At 42.9% G+C, this 27,505-nt stretch overlaps 1 protein-coding gene across 7 annotated transcripts in view; it reads right to left on the bottom strand.

Moving 5' to 3' along the window:
* BACH2 (BTB domain and CNC homolog 2) overlaps positions 1-27,505 on the bottom strand; it is a 373,875-nt gene that overhangs the window by 70,568 nt on the left and 275,802 nt on the right. For 6 of the 7 annotated variants that reach the window (XM_070450108.1, XM_070450109.1, XM_070450114.1 and 3 more), the window contains one exon: positions 16,955-17,209. The exons of the other annotated variant lie outside the window; for it this stretch is intronic. In XM_070450108.1, coding sequence (XP_070306209.1) covers positions 16,955-17,209 — 255 coding nt within the window. The remainder of the gene's footprint in view (positions 1-16,954; positions 17,210-27,505) is intronic. 7 annotated transcript variants of the gene reach the window in all.

Here is a 27,505-nt window from a genome sequence, read left to right as displayed (position 1 = left end):
TCTTGATTACATAAAACATTTAAGTCGTTCAAAACTCAATACCAAATAAAAAGATACATTTAGAAAAGCTACTTGCATCTTAAATTCTTTCACTCTGTTTTAGCCCACTTTCCTGAAGCCACCTTTTCATAGCTTTTGTTTATCTTTTCCATTTCTTATATATTTTATATATATATGCATTATAAATAGATATCCATATTTCCCCTTGTTTCTTAATCAAAAGGAAGCATACCATATCCTGTGTATGCATGCTTCTGTGTCTTGCTTTTGCCTTCTAAAATATATCCTGGAAATTATTTCATATCAGCACACGAAGACCTTTTCTTCTGTATAGCTGCACAGTATGCAGCTGCATGGTTGTACATACATGGATAATCCTGCATCCATGTTGCTTTGTTACTCATTAAAACCCATTTTTTAAAAGCTGAAGGATAATCGCTTTACACATTGTGTTGGTTTCTACCAGACATCATCATGATAAACCCACTCTTTTTTAGTGGGTCATCACGGACTGAATTGTGTCTCCTCAAATTCATATGCTTAAATCCTCATCACCAGATAAGCATATTTAGAGACAGGTCCTTTCAGGAGGTAATTAAGGTTAAATGAGGTTGTGAGGGTGAGGCCTCGAGCCAACAGAACTGGCGTCCTTACACGAAGAGGAAGGGACACAGGGTTCTCTGTCTTTGTGCACAGAGGAAAATCCACGTGAGAACACGGTGAGAAGGTGGCTATCTGCAAACCAAGGAGAGAGGCTTTAGGATAAACCAAACCTGCAGACACCTCAGTCTTGGACTTCTAGCCTCCAGAACTGTAAAAAAATAAATTTGCTGCTTACGCCACCCATTCTGTGGTATTTTTGTTAGGGCAGTCTGAGCAGACTAATACTCGGATACTAGAAGAGTTAAAGAGCTATACATTTCCCAAGAAAACAAGCTAAAGACTGACATCAGAGAAAATCACTTTTTAAAAAAACTTAAAAGACATTTCTGGAGGCTCCTGGGGAGGAAGTAAGGAAGAATCAGCATTCCACTGACCACAGAGTAGGAAGCAGTTTGCATTAAGTCGTTTTAAACACCAGTGTGAGCCTTACAGGTGCAGACCCACTGGAGCATCACTTTCTATTTTGGCTCGCTCCTGAAATCTCAGTCACACACGTGTCAGTTGTCTTCTTGCAGACTTCGGGCATGAAGGAGGGAAACCATCTCATTACTGCAGGGCCCTCAGCGGTCCAGGTGTTCCAGGATCCGGGGATGGCCTTATGGTGTCTTCTGTGAACAAAGCCAGGCTGAGGATGGAAGTAGCTTCTTTTCCTTTTGGTTTGTTTATGTGGTTGCCCTAGGTCTCTGCTGCTGCACGCGGGCTTTTTCTAGTAGCAGGCGGGCTTCTCACTGCGGGGGCTTCTGCTGTTGCGGAGCACAGACTTAGGTGCGGGCTTCAGCAGGTGCAGCATGTGGGCTCAGCAGTTACGGCGTGCAGGCTCCAGAGCACAGGCTCAGGAGTTGTGGCACACGGGTGCAGCTGCTCCTCCGCATGTGGACTCTTCACAGACCAGGGATCGAACCCCTGTCCCGGCCTTGGCAGGCAGATTCTCATCCTTCAAAGTCGCACAAGACTTGACTAGACAGTGAGACCTTCCTACTCTATCTGGAGATGCAGACGGTCAGAGTCTCGGAAAACATCTGCGTTATTTTCACTGAAAATAACATTAGTAATTTCCAAAGGAGTGACTCTAGCGAATATACAGGAAGGAAGAGCATCTGTAAGTTTCAATGATCAAGGTAAATTGAAATATGAAAAAAGGACTTAAACTTTTAATAAGAAGGAGCTGGAAGAACTCTATTCCCTTTACTGCCTTTGGGGTTAATTTTCATTTCACCAATGAGACAGTGAGTGTGGTCCAAGTTGAGGACTCTAGTCTCTTAGTTGGGAGCATGGAGGGCCCTGAGCTGGACGGAAGGGACCAGGAGCACTGGTGCTTCCAGAAAGAAACCTGATGGGGTCACAGGACTTGTGAAATCACACATTAATACCATACTGCAGAGTTGTACATTTTCCAGCATTATGCTCCACACTCCATCTGATCTTCATTCCCTCCTTCCCTTCTATCCACTGAACTGTTCAAATAACCTTTTTATTATTGCAGAAATGAAGTAATGTATGCTGTAGGAAATTGGAAATTCAGAGAAGCAAAACAAAACCCATCACGTTCCCACCATTCACAGGTCACCACTCTTTAACACTTAGCAGACGTACTTTGTCTCCTTCACACACACACACACACACACACACACGGTTACAGTTTGTATTTTTTAACCAAACCTAGATCATACTGGGCCTATTGTTTCTCAGTCTGCCTTTTCCAATTATTACCAACTTTCCATTTCAGGGAAATTTCCTCTAATATCCAGACCACATTTGAATGTCTACAATTTCCCCCCAAAGTTTCTCTATAACTGGTTTATCCAAATGAGTAACCACTCCAGGACCACATTCTGCATCTGGTTTTTAAATCCCTTAACTCTTGTTTAATTCAGCGTAGTCCCACTTTTATGACACTGACTCATTGAAGAAATCAGGTCATTTGTCCTGCAGAACGTCCCACCTTCCAGATTTGCCCCATTGCTCCCTCAGGCTGTTGCTATGCTTGTTTTTCTAATCATTGGTTTTCCTCTAACTGGAAATTATATCTAAAGGTTTTATGAGGTCAAGTTGCGCATGGAACACATCGTCGGGAAGGGTGTGTATTTCATGGACATCATCAGAAGACATCTAACACCAAGGTGACTCCCCAGGAGTGATGCTCAGACTGATCCCTGCCTGGGTTTGTGTAGAGAGTGTGTATGTCGTTACATTGTGTCTTATTGTGTTGCTTAGCTACCGTACTAATGTCCACCAAACATTCATCATAATGGCTTTAACCATAAGTGAACACCTTTTCTGAATTTGTTCCTAACACTTCAAAAGACGTGGCACTGGATTACAAACGCCCTTGAGGTATTTCTAGAGGCTCTGTCCTCCAGAAATTCAGTACAGTAAGTCCCCTACATACGAAACTTCAAGCTGTGAACTTTCAAAGATGTGAACGTACACCTGGTTCCAGCAAGGAACCAGAATCTGTGCCATCAACATCAGACGTGAGTGACACGGCAGCCTGCCTTCCATCTCTATTGCTGACGGCCCTTCCGCTCCACCGTCTCCCCCCTCCTCTCCCCTCCCATCAGTAACTCTTCTTGCCCGTTCATGCGATGCCAGTCCCGGTATGCCAGCTGATGTACTGGACTCCTGTACTTCCCAAGATCCTGTACTGAAAGGTTAGAAACATTTTATTTTTTGTGTTTGTTTTTTAAGTACATACTATTTGTGTGAAAAGCATTATACACCTATTACAGTACAGTACTATATAGCCGACTGTGTTACTTGGGTACCTAGGCTAACTGTGTTGGACTTACAAACAAGCTGGACTTATGAACACACTCTCAAACAGAACTCATTCGTATGTATGTTCTTGCAGGTCCTTGCCTCCATCTGTGCTATGTAAGGAGTGATGCTCACAATATCACCTGGGAGGCATACTCCCTGGAAGGTCATTTAGGGAGCTCCTCTATAGGTACCCCCAGTCCGATAAACTGTTGAGGCTTAACTATTTCACAAATAAATGAAGATAAACTTAAAACCAGCCATCGAGAGAAGACTGTTCTTAGTGGAGGAACCAGCAATGAGAGTTTCAGGGCAGGGGTTCAGTCTTAGCCCTGGCCCTTTTTTCTCTTTTCTCAGCAGCTTTTACTGTCTAGTTGCTCAGTCATGTCCGACTCTTTTCGACCCCGTGAACTATAGCCCTCCACTCTCCTCCGTCCATGGGATTCTCCAGGTAAGAATATTGGAGTGGGTTGCCATTTCCTTCTCCAGGGGATCTTCCCGAACCAGGGATTGAACTTGAGTCTCCTGCTTGGCAGGCAGATTCTTTATCGCTAAGCCACCAGGGAAGCCGTCTCTCTTCTCAGAGGGGTCAGCAATTCCCAGTCGTCTCAGCCCCGCCCCATGGGCCTGTGTTCCTCATATCTGTATCATCAGCTGTGCCCTCTTGGTGTCGTGTGAATATATAAAGTGCCACAGATACACACGAAGGCTGGACAGCCTCTCTCTCCACTGACGAGTCCCACGCTCAGTTTTCGGGATCTCCCAACTCTCATCACCAGGCACAAACCACTGTCAGTTCATGCTGGGACCAGGGGAGCCTTCTGACCGTGCCCTCTGTCTGGAGTAGTCTAGGAACCCATCCATCCAACATTCCACTGCTAGAGAGCTATTCTTTAAATTCCTTTTTATCATGTTCCATTTGGGCTCACTTTTTGGCTCACAACTATTGGCTACTCAATCAAGATTAAATTCTTTTGTCTAAACTTTATTCTTTCATAGGAAGGCCCCATGGAATCTGACCCTATTCTGAATTATTTCCCCAAACCTAGCCTCTGTGCTATTCAGAGGTGACTCCTCAAGGCCCCGTCACTGCTTCTTTTGGGACCTTTGTCGCATCAGCATCCTTTCCCGAAGGCTCTCTCTCTTCTCATTCCCTGAGAAAGTCTGATCAATCCATGTGAGAGTTGGTTTTAGGAGATGGAAGGAAAACCCCATCCCAGCACCCCATCGGAACCTCAGCAGCAGAAACAATGGCTGACACATGGCGTGGCATCTACAACGAATGCTTCTGAATTGTTCACACCTTTTGATTTCTACGGTTTGCCTTGATTGTTCAACTATTAATACATTGTAAGCTCTTTGGAGGAGATGGTCTTATTTGATATTTCTAAGTTAAGGCCCCCAAGTCCATTGTCTTCTTCTATGAAGTACTGTCCTTAAGCCATCTTAAAGGCTTAAAGGACCCGTTTGTCCTTTAAACACACACACACATCTCTGGAGGTAATTCTGTGTTTGCTTCTACCCTACCCCAGTGTCCAGCATCTTGCACTATTATAAAAATCTTGAAGAGAGCTAAGATGCATGACATGTAGCCAGGATACTATTTCTTCTGCTAGCAAGTAAGAACATCTGGTCGACGTCTACCATAATAGCCTCAAACAGGAGTCAAGGAGAGACTGCTGAACAGAACTTGGAAAGGTCATCTCATTTCTCCCCATGAATATCTTACAAATCTGAAGGATTTAAGTCCCCTGCCACCCAAATCCCCAGAGTTACAAAAGGTGTGCTTCAAACATCTTCTCTTAGAACCCTGCATATTTCTTACCCCTGAATCTTGGTGGTCCACATTTTTAATCTTCCCACCTTCCTAGTTGTAGGGTACCACTTAATTCCTGGGATAGAAGAGCTCTGCTTGGCAGAAAGAATATTCTCACATAGCCTAGGGTGTTCCTTGGAAGGAAGAATGAAGCAAATGTGACGGTGTCTCACATGGTACGAGACTGCTTATCATTACAGAGCGAGACCCTTGAGAAGCCTATCTCTCAGCAGACACTTTCCTGGCCTTTTAGGAACGTTCCTGTTTCCCCCACCCTTCTCTTTTAGTAAGTAATAAACTAAGAGTAGGAAATAAGTCATGAGAAGTCAGAGGGTACGTAACTCTATCCTAACTGGTGCCATTCGACACGGCTTGGCACACGTGCATGTGGCCGCGCTCTCGGAGACCTGCTTATTTTACTTATTTCTGGTTGCTGATGCCACCTCTGCAAAGAGCATCATCCCTATACTACTTTTAGGAAGAATAATCTGTCATTTGGTTTTGCATCTGGAGAAATAAAAACATAAATAAACCAAGAGAACAAAAATGGAGACTCAGAAATAAAGAATCAGGACAAAATGAGTAGCGATGACATTTACTTAATACTCTTCTCTATGCAGCAGAAGACAAAATGAAATCGTTGTTACTTCAACAACTTGGAGGCCTGTAATTGTGACCTTCCATATCCTTCCTTTGATTTCCTTCTAAACTCAGGAATCTTCTGTTGGCTAAACCCCAGCCTTTTTTTCCCAAACCCGGGCCAACTTTTCGGCTTGCTTGGGAACAGCTGCCAGTTCTCTGCGCTGCCAATCAGTCAAGAAACGTGCTCACATCAAGGGCCTGGCTCCATCCCACCCAGGGTGCTGAACGCGCTCACTTTTTCACACACAGCCTTTGCCAGGCTGCACGCAGAAGTCCAGCTCAGACAGGAAAGCTCACTGCATCACCAGTGAGCTCTGAAGAGGTGCCAACGTCAGTGAGAGAGACTGTCAACATATCTGAGGAGTCGATGGCACAATGAAAGATTTTACTATGCGTACCAAGTAAATGAAAAAAAAAAGAAACACTTCTGAAATATCAGGAAACCAAAAGTGCCATTGTTTACTTGCTCCCTGAAAGCAAAACCAATCTACCCCTTTGTCTGGCCTGTGATTTGGTTAAGAACCCAAACAAACAAGGAAAGAAGCAGAAAGGTATTAACTGATGAATGCCAACAACGATTTTACTTTCTCTGTGTTTCTAAGAACAGCCTTTTCTACTAAAAACCACACACCACTACAACGCCTGGATATGTTCCCTTTTATTCAGGAATTTTCTGAATCAATTTCCTGGTTTACAGCTTGTCCAACCAAGATTCCAGGTGTTCTCACCGTAAGAAGGGTCCCTTTCCAAAGCTGTCTGCTTGTATAGAACACCTCCAGAAATGTCACGGACACCCTGACAGAGCTGAAACCTGAAGACGTTTGGGGACATTCCAAGTTTCTGAATGGAATGTGAATCCATTAAAATGACTAGGTAATTTTACTGATATCCTCCCATTTGTGCCAAATGGTAGAGCTGCCAAAGAAAAGGCAGAATCAAAACCGATTTTTGGATTCCAACTCTTGAGTATTTTGGTGTGGAAACTGTATTTTCTTGTAACTCATTTAAAAAACACACCATGCTTTCACTGGTTAACTGCAATCTCAGTTTTCAGGAAGCAAAGAGAAATGAGATCTATAATCAATGTTTCTCTTCTGTTCGGCTTTCAGTCTAAATGGTCCTGCACTTTCATTGGCAAAGGAGGGCAGGTAATAACAGTGAGCAAGAAACCTATTCGAGGAAGCAGTGGCTCAACTGAAGTGCCACTACACCATGAGTGACTCACCTCTGTACTCAAGAGCGATTACGCGGCATCGATAAAGCCGTGCTAATTGGACAGTGGCTTGCTGCCAGCTCATGCTGGCATGACCTACGATACCCCTGGCTGACAGCTATTACGTCTATCACACTTTTTGGGGGGGGTAAGCTGGATGGGAAGTGGAAAGAATTTTGAAAAAAACCCTCCCAAGTGCTATTTAACTTCTTCTCATGAATTAAAAGTTTAATTAAGTATCCTGTTAAAGGCCTGGGTTCTATGATTAAATATGACAAAAATAATACTTCTGATTCCTGATCAAGTGAAGAACTTTACAGGTCTGAACTCTTGTCTTTAAAGCTATTACTAATTTTAATTGAAATAGCTAAGAGATTCCATAACAGGGCAAAGAAAGAAATGTACCGGATGTTTAATTCATATAGAGAGAAGAGTTTTAAAATGAATAGATACACTGGAAACTACTTCTACAAAATTTCAAACAACTTTACTGTTAAAGGTTTTATAAATGGACCTATTTTAAAATGTTGATGACTGTTTTCATCCTACATTATACAGGGGGAAATAGGTATAGTCAAAGGAAGTCTTAAAAATGGCTTTGAAATCAGGTCACTTAAAAATAATTCTTAGACAGGTCTTAGTTTTTTGTCTACTCAACTCCTTATACTATGCCAAAAGAGGAACATATCTCTGCTTAAAGTTCTTTAAATAGGACTTACTGGCCTCAGGATTTAGAAAATGTAAGAGGTTTGGAAATAGCTTATCTATTTCAGTTTTAAAATTAGCTATTGCTGTGGCTATTTTCACCCTAGATTTCCTTACCTCTGTAGCAGTGCCACTAAGCAGTCTTCAGAGATGGAATCACAATAGTATTAGCACCCCATTTTGTGGCTTCGCTTTTATTGCACCCCCATCTGAGACGGAGGCCCAGATTTCAGGGCTGGAAGTCACCTCTGTGTAACTATAAATATGTTCTGCCTTCAGGCAGTTCAAAATTATCAGCATGATTCTAGGACTTGAAAACTTCTTACTTGCCAGCAAGTAGTTACCTGGGATATTTTGACTTATTTTTCATTCGTTTTTTTTTTTTTTTTTTTTTTCATCTGCTGCCAAGTCTCACTAATGCAACTTGGAAAATTGCACCACAGCTTTTAATGAGGACTCTGAGGTAAGAGTCATTTCATCAGAGAAGGTTGTGCTTTCCTTCTAGGGGAATAATAACACCTACTGTCTATATAGCACCATCCTTCCAAGAAGTTTAACTTATCACATTTCATTAATCTGAAGAGCAGACTTGAAAGGCAAATTGTTGCCCAGTATTGTTACTCCCTGCATACACACATGGACATTGAGGTCATTAAATGAAAATAATTATTTTCAAGATACTTCTGAAATGGTTGTAGAATAGTGATCTACATTTTCTACAAGCTGTCTGTGTTCTAGGTTATCAAATAGCCCACGGGGTTCTACAGCTCTTGAGCTGTCATCTGAGAACTCTCGAAAGACCACCTCCAAAAGGCCAGGGAGGATTTTCAAAGAGAAGAGAAGTGAGCTCACATCTCTTCTGAAGCCTAATGATTCTCTCCTTTCCAGACCAATCTGCCTTCCATCTCCCTGGTCTTTCCCTACCTCTCAATCCAAACATCTTGCCTCTCTTCCTGACCTGCAGGATTTTTTTTTTTTCTCTCCCTCCAGTAGGAACCTCGAAAAATTCAAAGACCATCAACTTGTCGCCTAGGCTAGGTATCCAGGGATCATCCAGTTCAACTCCATCAATTCTGAAGGATGAACCTTGCTAAGTTGAGTATTGCCATTTGCTCAGGAGATCCTACCCTCTTTCAAGTCCTCAAGAGCAATTCTTTTAGAGACTAGTCTTATGTTTCCCATATCAGCAAGTTTTCTCTCTCTTTTGGAACTTTGCTATCCACCCAAGTATGAGTCAGGATGAGCTCTGCTGTGCAAACAAACACGCACCAAGTCTTAATGCCTTAACATAAAAGCTAATCCCTCATTCGTGTTCAGTCTGATTTGAGTCAGATGGCTCACCTCCAACAGTGACTCAAGAATCTGGGTTATGGTTCCACCACCTAGGAGTCCTCTGACACCAGTTCAACGGATACGAAAGGACAGGAAGAGCTCAGGCTTACTCTTAACTGCCTCAGGCTAGAAGTGACGTGTGACTTCCTCTCACCTCTTGCTGGCTAATCTGGTTACCCAGCACTCCTGACTGTGAATGCGGTCTTCCTGTGTGTGCAGGAAAGAGAGGAAAATCGGATATGAGTGAGTATTGATAATCTTTATCTTCGGGGGCAAGTGTGCTGGAATTTCTCCCTCCTGAAATCAAAAGCCCAAAGAAAATCTCTTGTGACTCTATTTCCCTCCAGTTTCTGGCTCACCTCTCTCTACTCGCTTTAAAATAAAGGCTAAAAAAAATGTAGCGTACATGAGCTTCTTCAAATACTTCTCTCCTTCTCTCTAGAACAGAACCCAACTGGATGTGCCCTATTGCTTTCCCAAATGCTCAACGAAATCATGAATGGCTTCCAAATTACTGGATGGCCAATTTTCAGCCTTCACTTTAGCTCACTATCAACTTCATCTGACATAGCTGATCACTCTCTCCACCCTGAAATTCTTTCATTACCTGGCTTCTGACACTTTACACTTTTTTTTTTTTTGCTTTGCTTTCTACTTCAATAGCTGCTCTTTCTTGGTTTACCCTATCACCTCCTCTTTTTCTCTCTGACCTCTTAGTTCTAGAAAGACTCAAGAATCAATCCTAAGACCACTCTCTCTCTTTTTTCTATCTATACTTATTCATAAAATTCTATCTCCGGGCTAGATTTCCCCCAAGAATCTCAGTCATGTATATCCTTACTGTGCAGCAGAGACAACTCTGAAAGGCCTTCCCTGGTGGCTCAGATGGTGAAGAATCTGCCTGCGATGCAAGAGATCCGGGTTCGATCCTTGGGTGGGGAAGATCCCCTGAAGAAGGAAATGGCAACCCACTTCAGTATTCGTGCCTGGAGAATCCCATGGACAGAGGAGCCTGGTGGGCTACAGTCCAGGAGGTCTCAAAGAATCGGACACCTGTATATCCTTACTGTGTAGCAGACAACTCTACCTAGATGTTAATAGGCATCTCAGACTTACTATGTACAAAACAGAATTCCTAATCCTGCCCCACCCGTACCATCTGAAACCTATTTCCTTCAGGCTTTCACCAATCCAGGCAACAGCAACTTCATTCTCCCAACAGTCTACCCAAACCTTGGAGTTAGCCTTAACTCTCTTTCACGTTGTAGTTAATCTACAGAATAATCCCATAAACTCCACCTTCAAAATATTGCCAGAGGGACTTCCCTGACGGTCCAGTGGTTAGGACCCCATGCTCTACTGCATGGGACCGAGGTTTGATCCCTGATCAGAGAACTAAGATCCCTCAAGCCGCGCAGCCAAACAGACAGATGTTTGCAAACTTAAAAAAAACAACACTACCGGAATCGAACACTGATCAGCACTCCAGAGCTATCGCCCTGGTCTGGGCTTTCACGCCAGGCATGGTTTTGCGGCCTCAGCATCTTCAAGGCTTTCCCTGCTCTGCCCTTGTCCTCTTTCAATTTATCCTCGCCCAGCAGTCAAAGTCACCTTTTCCTGTGAAACCCTCCACCGGCCTCCCAGCTCATTCCACGGAGAGGTGATGTGCCCTGCTTGTCCCCGAATCTTCTCTGCTGTGCCACCTCCCACGGACCCCGCGCTCACGCTACTAGTGTGCGTCAAACAGGCCGGCCGTGCTCGCCCCGGGGCCTCTTCTTGCTATCCCTTCCCCCTGCATCACTCTTTCTCCACAGCTCAGCACGCTGTCTCCCTCACCTTCTGCAGGCCTTTATACAAAAATCATCCCCCAGGGACTTCCCTGGTGGGCCAGTGGTTGAGAATCCAGCTTCCAAGGCAGTAGACGCAGGTTCGATTTCCAGGCAGAGGACGAAGGTCCCACATGCCTCCGAGTGCCTAAGCCCAGGGCGCCGCTACTAAGAGAGGAGCGTTAGCATTGCAGCTAAAATCCCATGTGCTCCCACGTACTGCAACTAACACCCAATGCAGCCAAATATAAAATAAACAAATACATTTTTAAAAAGTCATCCTCCAATCAGGCCTCTCCTGACCACCCTATTTAGAATGGCAATATCTGAACCCTGATGATCCTTAACCCCCGTCCCTGTTTTATTTTCCCCAGTGGCATCTAACAAAGTCCATGCTGCATTTATTTATTTTCTTTCTCTCCTTCTCCCCTACTGGAATGTCAGCTCTGCTGTGTTCCCTAGTTTCATCCAGCACCTAGAACGCTGTCTCCTGGCACAGCCTTTGATAAACATCTATAGGATGAATGAATGAATGAATGAATGAGGAAACAGAAGCTCAAGGAGGTTGACTGGCCTGCGCAAGACCCCATATGTAGTTAGTGCCAACGTCCCGATTGTGGTTTTCCCAGCCCCTCATGGTTGATGCTCCTCAGCTCCTAAAATTGGCCTACTCGACCTCAGAGGTTTGTCTCGGCGATAAATGAGGGGACGCCAAAGGGCTGGCTCTGTGCTTCGGGGTGGGGGAGTGCTTTGTGTTTCTTGGTCAGGCCACGTTCCAGAGACCTCCCCCAGCCCCGCAAGAATCATGCTCGGGCTCAGAACGCCATGGGCATCCTCTGCTTATCCAGCACTGAGCACTTTCTGCAGTATGACATCCTGAAAGCACTGTCCAAAGACAACCATGCCTGTCTTATTGCTTCTTTAAAAAACTGGGCCTAAGCCATTCCAGGACCATTAACGGCTTTCACTGACTCTAAAAACTTTCAGACAAGAAGATTGCGTCATTTCCCTGCTGGCCTCTGGGCCCAGCAGCATGACACAGGGACATTCTTTACTGCACCTGTGGTGGAGACTTCATAACAAATGCCATTTTTTTTTTTCCAGAATCCTTTTGGGTCAGTCTTCCCTTTCGTTGAGCAGTATCAAAACAAGATCTGTCAGCAACACTGGGAGGGAGAGAGAAGCTGAAAGATGCGGGAACAGCAGAAGATAAGACAGTGAGTGGGCAGAGGTCTGAAATACACTGACACTTAGGACAACCTAAGGTCCGCCTGAGCGGCCATACGTACGTACGCCTACCCTACTGCCATTCCCTGGGTGAACCCTCCCCTTCTCTGGAGAGTGAGAGAAGCCGGGAAACAAGCCCAGAGAAAGGGACCAGAGCCTCGGCAATAACCTGTCTCCATCTTGTTTGTGTGTTCATTGATGGCAAATGAGAACTGGATATATTTAAGGTATACAATGCGGTGTTTTGATATACGTGTACACTGTGACATGATCACCACTAAAAACAAAGAACATTATCTGTCAGCTCCCATAGCTGTCTTTTAGTTTTGGGTATGTGGTGAGAACTCTTGAGCTCTACTTTCTTGGTGAATTTCAAGTATATTATATGCTATTATTAGCTACAGCCACCATGCTGTACATTAGGTCTCTAGAACTTATTCATCTTATAACCGAAAGTGTGTACCCTTTGATCAGTATCTCTCCTTTGGCCCTACCCCTCAGCTTCTGGTAACCACCGTTCCATTCTGTTACTATGAGTTTGACTTTTTTCCTTAGATGCCACAAACAAGTGAGAATATGCAATATTTGTCTTTCTCTGTCTGGCTTATTTCACTTAGTATAATGTCCTCCATGTTTATCCATGTTGCCACAAACATCAGGATTTTCTTTTTTTTTTCCCCAAAGGCTAAGTAATATTCTCTTGTGTGTATGTATGTGTGTATTTACATACAGACCTCAGCTTCTTTATCCATTCATCTGTGGACAGACACTCAGGCTGTTTCCAGATTTTGGCTATTGTGAATTATGCTGCAATGAACATGGAAGTGCACATAGCCCTTTGAGAGAGTGATTTCATTTCCTTTGGATGTAGACTAGGAGTGGGGTACTTCTACTACTTTTAATTTTTTGAGGCACCTCCATACTATTTTCCACAATGGTTCTATGAATCTACATCCCCACCACAGTGCACAAAGGTGTCCCTTTCTCCACATCCTTGCCGACAAAGCAAGAACAGCTTTGCCATGCTCAGCACATCAACCACTCTCTCTTCACCTCTTAACTCGAAATATGCTCACTATTATGCATCAGATGATCTGTTTCATTGCTGAATGAAAGCACTAAAGACAACGCCTTATCCCCTAGTCTTTGCTAACACACATTCCTGGATGTGCTTTTCAAAGAGGAGCCGACACTCAAGTCACATGAACCCTAGGGACTCTCTGTCATCCCATTTTGACGGGGGTGGGGGGGGTGGGGGGGGAGGAAGACGATTTCTTGACTCTTTAACTTCCAGGAGGCCCCTTTCAGTTGAGAGACTGCCCTGGCACTGTGGTGGGCTCAGCTCTGCAGGAATTGGCGCTGCCCGTCGGGGGTCTGAGGGGTCAGAATCGCACAAGGGGATGGCAGGTGCGGGCCGGAGCCGGGTCGGGCCTAAGCCGACTAAGCAGGGCAGTGGGGAGGGGAGCAGTTCGTATCTGGAGATTTCCCAGCCAAAGATGGAGCTTTTGGATTTGGCCGTGCTGGTCCATGAGAAGCTTGGAGGCCGGCCGGCCGAGAGCACAGAAGTGAGACGAGTAAGAACAGGGCTGGGACAAGGGCCAGAAGGTGATCTGACCATGATGGATGATGATGAAGATTTCCAAGGAGCTAATGAAATGCTTTTCCTTACATCATAGGGACCAAATGCCAGTGAGTTCCAGGCAGCTACTTTTCAAGGTAGTGTTCCTGATGTTTGTTTATTCACCACTTAATTCAAATTCGATGAAGTCATTCACTGAACTAAGTAGGACAATGATCTTTCAGCCTGCAAGGATCCTGCAGTGCGCCCACAACAAGGACAGAAAACAACGCCCGTTGTTGGGGCCACAGGAGGGGGCTCTGAGCAGAGGAGCAGGCTTCGGAAGAGGGGGGTCTCAGAAAAAAATCACAGACCCACAAAGGAAAATACCATGGGGGTTTGCTTGCATGCCCATCAGCCAGATGCTTAGGGCTGGGTTACTGACAATATGAATTCACATATTATAGGAAAGGAAAAAAACGTTGTTATATCTGAAGGTTTCAGGCACATAAATAACCAGAACGTTTTAATGACTTGGAAATGCAGATGACACAGGGCAGAAATCATTTCACACGACTAGAAAGAAGAAAATCAGCATTTAGCAGATTCTCACTTAACTGGAACACAAGCAACCGAAAAGTTCCAACGGCAGGTTTTTGTGTGACATCTCTGCAGTGTGCTTCTGACTTCAGAGTGCCCAGTGCCAAGGAAGTAAGTGATCATCAGGGGTCTGATCTAAAAAGAAACTTGTAGGTTAGGTTTTACTGCCTTGGCATTGTATTATGATACATAATTTAAGGACTTCAGAATTTTAGGGGTTTTTACAGGTAAGAAATGGGGCTCAGAGAGGTTAAGTGACTAGACGAGGGTTACAGAGCTTACTGGGGTGGGGGGAGGCCAGAGCTTATAAGGTCCAGGGTCCAGGGAGTTTTAAGATGTGGTCAGCAGTCATGGAAGAGAGACTAAATTATTCAAATATGGTTTTCATTTGTAAATATATTTTAAGATAATCTAACTTTTTAAAAGCAGTAAAAAACATAAATTAGGTGGTTCTCAAACAGATACAGATGGTAAATTAACTGTAAACTCCACCCCGTCCTCAAAACCATTCTGGATAAGTGGGATTCTTGTCAGATATTTTCAGAGAATTCTAGAGCGAAAGTAAATTCAACAGGCATTCTTGACACCCGCCCCTCGAGAGACGAAGAAAGAGTCTTACATTTGATGAAGTCCTACTAGTTTAAATGGAGACTTTTATATATTTATCCTCTCACCTCATGATGGATTAAATAGCTGCCCATTAACACAGACGAGGACAGTCCAGCTCAGGATCACTAGTCACCAGGCAGCTGCCTCTCCTCGGCCTTCCCGCGTCACTTGGCACATAAACGTCCCTCCCTACCCCAGCCCCGATTACATGACCTTCAGCTGACTGGCATCTTGTGTTGGGACCTTCTTAGTCATCCTCTTGCCAGTGGTGTGAGGAGTAATGGAGCCTTTCACACGGGCACATAACAAAGAATATTCATGTGAAACTGCTGTGTCACCCTCACTTTGCCAGCTGGCCACTCTCCTGCTTTGCAGACATTGTTTAACAGGGGACTAGATCTGGTGACCCCTCTGACTCCCTGTCTATTTTGGGTTTTTTTGGAGGGGGGTATAGAGCGACTTTTAAAAATTGAGGAGGAGCTGATTTAAATTGTTTCAGGTGTACAGCAAAGTGTGTCAAACTTATATATAGGAATATATATGTATCTATATTCTTTATCAGATTCTTTTCCATTACAGGTTATTATAAGATATTGAATCCAGCTCCCCGTGCAAATAATGTTGTCTTAAAGTCTATTTTGACTAGTATCAATAAAGCTCCCCTAGCTTCCTTGCTGTTTTATCTATTTTATATTTTGTATATAGTAGTGTGAACGTTTATTTCTTAGGTTGAACCTGAATGTCTTTCTGCAGAGCAGATGCTTGCCTCACCATTGCCTACTTCTTATATAGTAGGCATGTCCGACTCTTTGTAACCCATGGACTATAGAGTGCATGGAATTCTCCAGGCCAGAATACTGGAGTGGGTAGCTGTTCCCTTCAACAGGGGATCTTCCCAACCCAGGGTTCAAACCCAGGTCTCCCGCATTAAAGGCAGATTCTTTACCAGCTGAGCCACCAGGGAAGGCCACTTTTTATATACAAGCTGCTTTATTCATTTATCTGATTTCCAGGCCTCTGGAGGCACTGGATTTAGGACCTCTGGGACTTCAAGCCAGTTGCACCCGTCGTTCCCTCAGGGTGACTGGGTCCTTGGCTTCTCCTAGGAGTGCTGTGAAGAGCTGCTCTGAGGGTCATGGCACAACTCTGGGGCTCTCTTCATACGACTATGGATGTGAGCTGTGCAGTGCACAGCTTGCACAACTGTCGGTGGCCCTAGTGGTGGTGGCGCACAGGAAAGGATTCTGGCCTGAACACAAAGCCTAAGGCTGCCCACTGGTACCCTTCGTCCCACAAAAATGAGGAGGAGTCAGGATGATGGAAGAAGAGAAAGAGCATGGGCAGTTCCACGGGGCGACCAATTTAATGGTCTGTCAGCATCAAGCCCATCTCCTGAGTGCTGGCAGCTCAAACTAGTCAACTGAGTATCATCTCTGGACAGAGCAAGTGCATCCACCAGGGTCCCCAAGGTACAGAAGTGACTGTCCCCCCCAAAGTAATCAAGAAACCTGAGTAGGGTATTTTCAACAATGGTGAGAAAAGCAAAGTTTACATTTCTTAGAATCTTACTATATTAACTGTGAAAACAACCGCTTGCTTTTACTTTGCCCCCTGGGCAAGGAAGGGGCTGTGAATACTTTCATTCTTTTACTCTCAAGGGAAGTCAAGTGTTCCTTCAACCATTTGAAAGAGAAAAATCATAGCAACAGTCCCAGTGATTCAGATCCCACATCTAGGATTGTACTAAACTTCGGTCCAACGACTCAAAACCCAAGAGTAAGTGAATTAGAAACTACGAGAGGCTGCGAGCCACAGGTGAGGTTCAGATTCATGCTTCCGAGACTTGAAATGCATCAAATAGAAACCGGCTCAGCCACAAACCTAACATGTGGGTAACTTGATCATCAACCCGCGAGCGGGGATGTGACGCTGCGCCCACCTCCCGGTCCACCTCCCAGCCAACAGGCCTCGATCGGCAGCCACGCGGACGAACCAAAGCACGGTACCTCCTCGGGCAAGCTGACCACCAAGTCATCCTTCGTCTGTCCGACCAGCGCCTGCCAGAAGTATTCACTGCACGCGGCCAGCACGGCGCGGTGGGCCCGGAACTCCTTCCTTTCCACGATCAGGGTCACGTCACAGAGAATATCCTTTTTGCGCTGGTCATTGAGGCCCAGGAGGATGTTGGTGCAGTGGACTGTGGACTCATACACGTACATGGGGGAGCCAGGCTTCTCATCCACAGACATGCCGTTCACACCCTGAAAGACAGCAAGCCAGCCCGGGTCAGCGCGGCTCCCCGAGCCAGAGAGACGGTGAGAAAGGACGCTGCCCTCCTGCGAGCCCCCGCCCTGACCGAGCCAGCGGGAAGGCGCAGAACCGCCCGCTAGCATCTTCTGCTCAGTCAGCACCGTGAGCTCATAAAACATCTGGAAAGCTGTGTTCTATGGCTGACTTTTCTCCTCTCCCCTCACTGCGTCATTTTAAACCCCACGGAAACAAAGCCAGGTCTTTTAATGGAACACCCCAAACACTCAAAACACATACCCACTTTAAGACTTGGTAGTTTTGATTTTGTTAGTGGACTGAAAGGGAACTTTCACACATACTGAGTCCCAGTGCAAGTATTAACTGAACTGTGTGTTAAGAGGAAATGAATCATTCAGAAGTATTGGCAATGCTGCCTTGATGAAGCACGTGTTTAAGTTTCTGGGCTGAAATTTGGCCAAGATGCCAAGCGGTTAAACATCTAATCACAATATGTGATTTAACATGGGAATGAAACGGACTGTGTATGATGGAGTGGATGTAGCCACTTATCTATCACAATTGCCCTCCAGCACTTCAGACAAAACACAGCTACATAGCCCTACTACTGTCATGAAAGGCTCTTGAAAAGAAGTGGAAGTGTGCTATCATGGCTCCAGCAGACTGGATGTACACTCTCTTCAAGGAAATACAGTATATCACATTAGGAGTCAAGAAAAAGATATATTCAATGGTGAAGATTACTTTTACAAGGGGTTCTTTGCTTTAAAAAGCGTCCACTGACAAATGTAAAAAATCCATTTAATTTACCTAATAGTTGCGCTAGTGGTTAAGAACCCACCAGCCAATGCAGGAGAGATAAGAGATGTAGCTTTGATCCCTGGGTCAGGAAGATCCCCTAGGGTTGGAAATGGCAACTCACTCCAGCATTCCTGCCTGGAAAATCCCATGGACAGAGGAGCCTGGCAGGTTACAGTCCATGGGGTCACAACAGTCAGACACGACTGAAGTGACTTAGCACGCAACAATTTTCCAGTAATGTTTACACTAATATGAATTTCAATAGTGAGTCTTACTTTCTTTTTGGCTTTATTCTTATTTTTTCATTTTAAAAAATTTAAACAAATTCTCGGCAGTGTCGCCTGGCATTTGGGATCTTAGTTCCTTGACCAGGGATTGAACCCATGTCCCCTGCAGTGGAAGTGTGGAGTCTTAACTACAAGACTTCCAGAGAAGGCATTCTTATTTATTTTTTAAAGAGTTTTAACACACCATAAAATTGAATAGCCTAGAGCATGCAATCTTGACATATTTTGGCAGATTTTCACAACTGTGAAACAATACTAAGTCACTTCAGTTGTGTCCAGCTCTTTGTGACCCCATGGACTGTAGCCCACCAGGCTCCTATGTCCATGGGATTCTCCAGGCAAGAGTACTGGAGTGGGTTGCCATTTCCTTCTCCAGGGGATCTTCCCGACTCAGGGATGGAACCTGTGTCTCCTGCATCTCCTGCATTGGCAGGTGGGTTCTTTACCACTAGTGTCACCTGGGAAGTCCAAAAACGTATTCTCTGAATACAGTAGTCACTTGGTATCCACTGGAATTGACTCCAGGACTGCCCGCAAATACCAAAATCTATGGATTTTGAACATAATCACAATCGATACACTGAACATATTCTTCACCACCAAGTCTCTTTACATCCCTTAACAATCTCTCCCTTGCACTCATCCATTCACCTACTGGTGGATACTTGGGTATTTCCGCTTTGGGTTGTTACAAGATAAAGCTCCTCTGGATGAGTGTATAAATCTCTGTATGAACGTAAGCTTTCCTTTCTCTCATGTAAACACCCAGAGATAGAATTGATGGATCATTTGGTATGTATAAGTCTAACTTATAAAGAAACAGCCCCTGTTTTCTAAAGCGGCTGCGCCATTTTACACTTTCAATGGCAATGGATGAGAGCTCACTTCTTTCCCATCCTTGCCACCATGAGGTATGGCCAGCCTCTCTAAGTTTCATTGTTCTAATAGGTGCACTGTGGCATCTCTCAGTGATTTCACTTTGCTTTTCTCCAGTGACTGAAGATATTGAGACTCTTTCATGTGCTTATTTGTCACCTATCCATTTTCTCGGTAGAGCATGAGACTCTGAATCTCAGGGTCGTGGGTTCATGCCCCACATTGAGTGAAGTGTTGGGGCTTCCCTGGTGGATCAGATGGTACTGCTTGCAGTGCAGGAGACCTGAGTTTGAGCCCTGAGTCAGTAAGATCCTCTGGAGAAGGAAATGGCAACCTACTCCAGGATTTGTGCCTGGAGACTCCCATGGACACGGGAGCCTGGTAGGCTTATAGTTCATGGGGTCGCAAAGAGTCAGGTATGACCAAGCGACTAACATGTTCACTTTCATACATTTTCTCTGGAGAGATTCTTTGCCCATTTTATACTAGGTTGTTTCCTTACTACTGAGTTTTGAACGTTCTTTATAAAAGCTCTTATATCTATCAGATATCTTATATCTATCAGATATGTAATCTGCAAATGTTTTCTCCAAGTCTGTAGCTTGTCGTTTTATTCTCCTAGTAGTGTCTTTCAAAAGGCAGAAAGTCTTCATTGATGAAGTCCAGGGAGCAATTTTTTCTTTAATGGATCATGCTTTTGGTGTCATATCTAAAAGCCCTTTGCACAAACCAAGGTCACATCTTTTGTCAGATTTACAACTGGATATTAATATTTTTAATGCAATTAGAAATGGCTTTGTTTTTAATTTACAATTCTGATTTGATTTTTCATTGTGAGTATATAGATATATAAATTACTTTTGCATGTTCATATTGTATCCTGCAGCTTTGTCTAACTTGCTTATCAGTTCCCATTGACTTTTTAGGGCCTGGAGTTTAAATTATAAATTCAATTCAAAAACTATTGTCAAATTTATTGGCATAAAGTTACACATAGTATTTCCTTATTTTCCTTTAATACCAGTAAAATCTGTACCAATGGCACCTCTCACCCTCTCAGTTCAGTTCAGTTCAGTTGCTCAGTTGTGTCCGACTCTTTGCGACCCCATGAATACCAGCACGCCAGGCCTCCCTGTCCATCACATACTCCCAGAGTTTACTCAAACTCATGCCCATCGAGTCAGTGACGCCATCCAGCCATCTCATCCTCTGTGGTCCGCTTCTCCTCCTGCCCCCAATCCCTCCCAGCATCAGGGTCTTTTCCAATGAGTCAGCTCTTCGCATGAGGTGGCCAAAGTATTGGAGTTTCAGCTTCAGCATCAGTCCTTCCAATGAACACCCAGGACTGATTTCCTTTAGGATGGACTGGTTGGATCTGCTTGCAGTCCAAGGGACTCTCAAGAGTCTTCTCCAACACCACAGTTCAAAAGCATCAATTCTTCAGCGCTCAGCTTTCTGCACAGTCCAACTCTCACATCCATACATGACCACTGGAAAAACCATAGCCTTGAATAGACAAACCTTTGTTGGCAAAGTAATGTCTCTGCTTTTTAATATGCTATCTAGGTTGGTCATAACTTTCCTTCCAAGGGGTAAGGGTCTTTTAATTACATGGCTGTAATCACCATCTGCACTGATTTTGGAGCCCCCAAAAATAAAGTCTGACACTGTTTCCACTGTTTCCTCATCTATTTCCCATGAAGTGATGGGAGCAGATGCCATGATCTTAGTTTTCTGAATGTTGAGCTTTAAGCCAACTTTTTCACTCTCCTCTTTCACTTTCTTTTTTTTTTTTTTTTTAAGTCTTTATTGAGCTTGTTATAATATTGGTTCTGGTTTATGTTTTCGTTTTCACAAGGCATGTGGGATCTTAGTTCCCCAACCAGGGATTGAACCTGCACCCCATGTAGTGGAAGGCAAAGTCTTAACCACTGGACCACCAGGGAAGTCCCCCTCTTTCCCTTTCATTAAGAGGCTTTTTAGTTCCTCTTCACTTTCTGCCATAAGGATGGTGTCATCTGCATATCTGAGGTTACTGATATTTCTCCCGGCAATCTTGATTCCAGCTTGTGCTTCTTCCAGTCCAGCGTTTCTCATGATGTACTCTGCATATGAGTTAAATAAGCAGGGTGACAATATACAACCTTGACATACTCCTTTTTCTATTTGGAAGCAGTCTGTTGTTCCATGTCCAGTTCTAACTGTTGCTTCCTGACCTGCATACAGGTTTCTCAAGAGGCAGGTCAGGTGGTCTGGTATTCCCATCTTTTTCAGAATTTTCCACAGTTTATTGTGATCCACACAGTCAAAGGCTTTGGCATAGTCAATAAAGCAGAAATAGATGTTTTTCTGGAATTCTCTTGCTTTTCTGATGATCCAGCGAATGTTGGCAATTTGATCTCTGGTTCCTCTGCCTTTTCTAAAACCAGCTTCAACATCTGGAAGTTCACAGTTCATGTATTGCTGAAGCCTGGCTTGGAGAATTTTGAGCATTACTTTACCAGCATGTGAGATGAGTGCAACTGTGCAGTAGTATGAGCATTCTTTGGCATTGCCTTTCTTTGGAATTGGAATGAAAACTGACCTTTTCCAGTCCTGTGGCCACTGCTGAGTTTTCCAAATTTGCTGGCATATTGAGTGTAGCACTTTCACAGCATCATCTTTCAGGATTTGAAATATAGATACTAGAATTTGTGTCATGTCTTTTTTTTCCTGATCACTTTGGCTCAAGGTTTATCAATTTTATTGATGTTCTCAAAGAACAAGCTTTTGCTTACATTGATTACGTTCTGGTTTTTATTACACTGAATTCTGCTCTCATTATTTTATCCTTTCTTGTGCTTACTTTGGGTTTAATCTGCTCTTCTTTACCAGTCTCCTAAGGTGGAAGTTGAATTCACTGATCTGAGATCTTTCATCTTTTCTAATGAAAACTTAAATGCTATGCATTTCACTCTAGATACTTTAGCAGCACCCCACAGATTTTGAAATGTTGAGCTTTTATTTTCATTCAGTTCAAAATACTTCCTAATTTTCATTTGGGTTTCTACCTTGATGCATATATTATTTGGAAATACATTAACAGTGAGTCCCCTACATACAAATGAGTTCCGTTTCAAGAGCATGTTTGTAAGTCCAATTTGTTCTTAAGTTCAACACAGTTAGCCAAGGTACACAACTAACACAGCCGGTTGTAGGGTACCACACTGTAATAGATTTATAATGCTTTTCACACAAATAACACATAAAACACAAACAAACAAAAAAGCCTTCTGGGAGAGGAGGAACCAGAAACCCAACCTCTGCTCACACAGGTTTCAGGTGAGGAAGATCTGATAGGCTAGACCATGGTATCCTGGACGAAATGGAGGGAACAAGATACTTGAAGAGAAGTTACTTTTAGGAAAAGGAGAATTTAAACCTAGAGGGACATTTTAGCATAATATGTGGAGCTGATGCCACCAGCTCCTCTAGCCCTACGTATCCTAGCCCAGAGGTTTGTTCTAGGGACCATGGCTGAGCAAGGGAATATGAACTAAACCAACATGCCACCTGGGAAGCCAGTGTGGAGTTCTGAGGTCTGAGCGGGGCTGACTGCCACGCAGCAGGACTGGGCAAGGGCCCACCAACAGGCAGAATAGTCATCAGCAGTGATGAAGTCACGGCAGCAGGTGGGTTCTCAGCTTCCAGTTCACAAGTAAGATGGCCTCTTTCTGCAGATGACATACTAAACATAGAAAACCCTAAAGATGCCACCAGAAAACTACCAGAACTCATCAATCAAGACAGTAAAATCACAGGATACAAAATTAATATACAGAAACCCGATGCATTTCTGTACACTAACAATGAAAAATCAGAACAAGAAATTAAGGAAACAATCTCATTTACTATTGCACCAAAAATAATAAAATATCTAGGAAGAAACCTACCCAAGGAGGTAAAAGACCTGTAATGGGAAAACTGTAAGATACTGATGGAGGATTTATCTGGTGGTTCAGTGGCTAACTCCACGCTCCCAAAGCAGGGGGCCTGGTTTCGATCCCTGATCAGGGAACTACATCTCACATGTTGCAGCTAAGAGTTCGCATGCCTCAACTAAAGATTCAGTACAGCAAAATAGATAAATAAACTAAGTATTTTTAAAAAGATACTAATGGAAGAAACTGAAGATGATACAAACAGCTAGAAAGATATAATAATTGAAACTGTTAAAATGACCATACTACCCAAGGCAATCTACAGAGTTAATGCAATTCCTATAAAATACCAAGGGGATTTTTCACAGATCTAAAGTATAATTTAAAAATTTTTATGGAAACACTAAAGACTATTAATTACCGAAACAATCTTGAGAAAGAAGAACACAGCTGGAGGCATCATGCTCCCTAGCTTCAGACTACAGTAAAAGCTAAAGGAATCAAAACAGTATGATATTGGCACAAAAACAGACATATAGATCAATGGAACAGAACAGAGAGCTCAGAAACAAACTCACACATTTATGGCCAATTAATCTATGATAAAGGAGGCAAGAATATACAATAGAGAAAAGACAGTCTCTTCAGTAAGTGGTGCTAGGGAAACGAGAAAGAATGCTATTAAAATGTTACTCTTTATAAAATTAATGTCACATCATATATAAAAATAAACTCAAAATGGATTAAGGACATAAATGGAAGAACATAAAAATCCTAGAAGAATACACAGCAGAACACTCTTCGATATAAATTATAGCAATAGTTTTTGGATCTGTCTCGTAAAGCAAAGGAAATAAAAACAAAAATATACAAATGGGATCTAATTAGACTTAAATGTTTTTGCATAGCAAAGGAAACTGTAAAAAAAAAACAAAACAAAATGAAAAGACAACCTACAGAATAGGAGAAAATATTTGCAAATGATGTGACTGACATGGGGTTAATATCCAAAACATATAAAAATCTCACACAACTCAATACCAAACAACAACAACAAGCAAACAATCCAATAAAAAAATCAGCAGGTCTAAATACACATTTCTCCAAAGAAGACCTACTAATGGCCAACAATCACATGATTGTTCAACAAGATGTTCAACATCACTAATTATTAGAGAAATTTGAATCAAAACTACAACGAGGTATCACCTCACAAGTCAGAAAGTCCATCAACAAAAAACCTACAAATAATATGTATACCTATGGTTGATTCATGTTGATGTATCAGAAACCAACACAATATTGTAACAGAAACCAACACAATATTGTAAAGCAATTATTCTCCAATTAAAAATAAATTAAAAAAACAAACACATGCACACAGACACAAGAGTCTACAAATAATAAATGCTGGACAGTGTGTGGAGAAAAGGCAACCCTTCTACGCTATTGGTGAGAATGTAAATTGGTGCAGCTACTATGGAAAACAGTACGGAAGTTCCCTGAAAAACTAAAAACAGAACTACCATATGGTCTAGCAATCCTATTCCTGGGCATGTACCTGGAGAAAACTCTAATTTGAAAAGACACATGCACTCCAATGTTCATAGCAGCACTACTTATAACAGCTAAAACATGGAAGCAAGCTAAGAGTCAATCAACAGATGAAAAGAGAAGATAAAGAAAGCATATATGTACGTATGAAGTGAAGTGAAAGGCACTCAGTTGTTTCTGATCTTTGTGACCCCATGGACCATACACTCCCTGGAATTCTACAGGCCAGAATATATATATACACACACACATATATGCAGACACACAATGGAATACTACTCAGATGTAACAAGAATGAAAATTTTCCATTTGCAGTAACATAGATGGGCTTGATCCAGTCCTCTTGCCTGGAAAATCCCATGAACGAAGGAGCCTGGTGGGCTATAGTCCATGGGGTCGCTAAGAGTTGGACACGACTGAGCAACTTCCCTTTCACTTTTCACTTCCATGCCTTGGAGAAGGAAATGGCAACCCTCTCCAGTGTTCTTGTCTGGAGAATCCCAGGGACGGGGGAGCCTGGTGGGCTGCCGTCTATGGGGTCGCACAGAGTCGGACACGACTGAGCGACTTAGCAGCAGCAGCAGATGGGCTTGAAGGATATTGTGCTAAGTGAAATAAGTCAGACAGAGAAAGACAAATACTGTATTGATATCACTTGTATGTGGAATCTAAAAAAAAAAAACACAACATACTAGTGAATATAACAAAAAGGAAAAAATATCTATCATTCCCATGAAGCCGTTGCTAGACTCTAATCTGTCTGAGGATTTTCTTGACTTTTATTGCATTATTCCTGGATAACCCTTCCAACGCCATGCCAAGCCCACTCTGCGCCTCTTGGTTTTTACATTCCTACCAGAGCTTATCATACCCCTCCCCGCTGGCCCCTCTTCAAGCATAATGGAACACGCTGCTTTTCTTCTTCTTTTAGAAATCAGTCAGCCCTCCCCATGCCCCAGTTATCATCGGTGCTCTTCTAGGAATTCTCATTTTCCTGTTTTGGACTGACCAATGCCAACCACAAATCTGGTTCTCCTATCAATGCATTATGTTTTATTAAGTTTTTGTTTTTTACCTGCCGTACTAATATAGAAACACATTTTCCCTCCTAATGCAGCAAATCCTGAAATCTGTAGCAGGCCCCATGGGATCTAAGAATGAAGTACTTTGTAGTGAGTAACAGCCCAGAATAGCATATAGGAATCTGACAGCCAGTCTTTACGCTAAGCATTAGACAATGTGTTAAAGTGTGCAGACATTAGCTGAAATCAGATTGTAAGGAAGCTTTCCAAAGGTTCTGATTTGGGTTTTGGCTGGATCTCATTCTTTTTGTAGGCCAAAAAACCCCCCAGCTGCACAAGTACACATACATATAACCCAATCATCTTATCCTATGGTTTGGCAGTAAAAGATAATTAGTGTCATTTTATCAGAGTATGCTCATCCTCTCAAAAAGCTGCACAGACCACAGCTCTTTATCATTCAGAGATGAAGTGTTAATGAATACAGACTCACTGCTTAACTCCCTCGTTCACTCTTCATTCACTATTGGGTCATATTCAGAAATTAAAATGTCTAACACTGAGTTCTGAAGGTAAAAGTCTACATCGAAAAGCCAAGAAAAGAAAAAGAACTGCAATGGGAAACCTGAAAAGTTGCAATTCACAAAAAAGTAGAATGTTAAGTTTTTCAGATAATGTGTCATGTTTACAAAGTTTCATAAGAGGAGACATGAATACGCCTTGCAGGTAATGAAAAAGACCAAATTACAAACCATTTCACTTGAAATTCCAACCACACTTCTCCTAGAAACAGTGCATTAAGTAAACACTTCTGTGAATCAAACACTAAATTATTTAGTATTTGCTGAGTAAATTTCTGCTCTTATGAAGCATTTTTAAAAAGTCACTTACTACAGAACTGTAAGGGTTAGTTTGTATAAAAGAAAGTTATCAAGTCTATAGAAGTTTTAGAGTGCACTGTGCCATTAAAATTATGAAGTTATTACTTTGGGATTGGAAACACTTTTCAATCACATCAGGACTCAAACTTCTTACTTAAAGTGGAAAGCAATCCAATTTTGGCATTTTCTAATGGAAAACTGCAGTGCCTGTCACTTAATGTTTCTAATGCCTTTAGATAGCTAAATCGAGGGCCTGACATGGAGCACTAAAGCATTCCATGTTCTTTATTTACTCAAACACTCCATCTGTCTGTGTACTAGCTAGTGGCTAGGGAACTGAAATTTAAGGCCGTTATTAGGAGGAAGCACTTAGAATTGTATCATCAAATCCTTAATAGCTCTGAATGGTTCTCCTACTTCAACATAAACTTCCATTTTCCTTGACCTTTCAGGAGGAAGTTCAATTTACCGATATGGTTTGTGACAATGGTTTTGACTGTGCAGTTGAAAAAAATTAGGAACCATCATAGCAGGCCCCAACTGGAGGGGTAATTTTAGCTGTTGATGTTGTTGTTTTACTTCTTATAAACAGAGCCAAATAAAAAAGAATCGAAACTTTCAAACTATCGGGTAACATAATATCAGTGACAATGACTAGCATTTCCATTTTCAAAAGTAAACTCGAAGTCTTCCTTGGCAGTCCAGTGGTTAAGACTGCGCTTTCACTGCAGGGAGTGTGGGTCCCATCGCTGGCCCGGGAACTAAGATCTCGCACGCTGAGTGGTGTTTGTGAGTTTGTGTTTGGCCAAACACAAACAAAAACAAAAGTACATTCATGCTATGGTTTCACAGGAAAAAAAAAAGTAAACTATTTGTAGAGGCACAGTATGATACAGAGACTGAGCTAGAAGAAATACTAGAATGTTGGTAGCAGATAGTATGTAATAA

This window comes from Odocoileus virginianus, chromosome 19, assembly GCF_023699985.2.
Source record: "Odocoileus virginianus isolate 20LAN1187 ecotype Illinois chromosome 19, Ovbor_1.2, whole genome shotgun sequence".
Lineage (NCBI taxonomy): Eukaryota > Metazoa > Chordata > Mammalia > Artiodactyla > Cervidae > Odocoileus > Odocoileus virginianus.
Note: the sequence above shows the minus strand (reverse complement) of the source record. Positions and strands in the feature narration are given on the sequence as shown.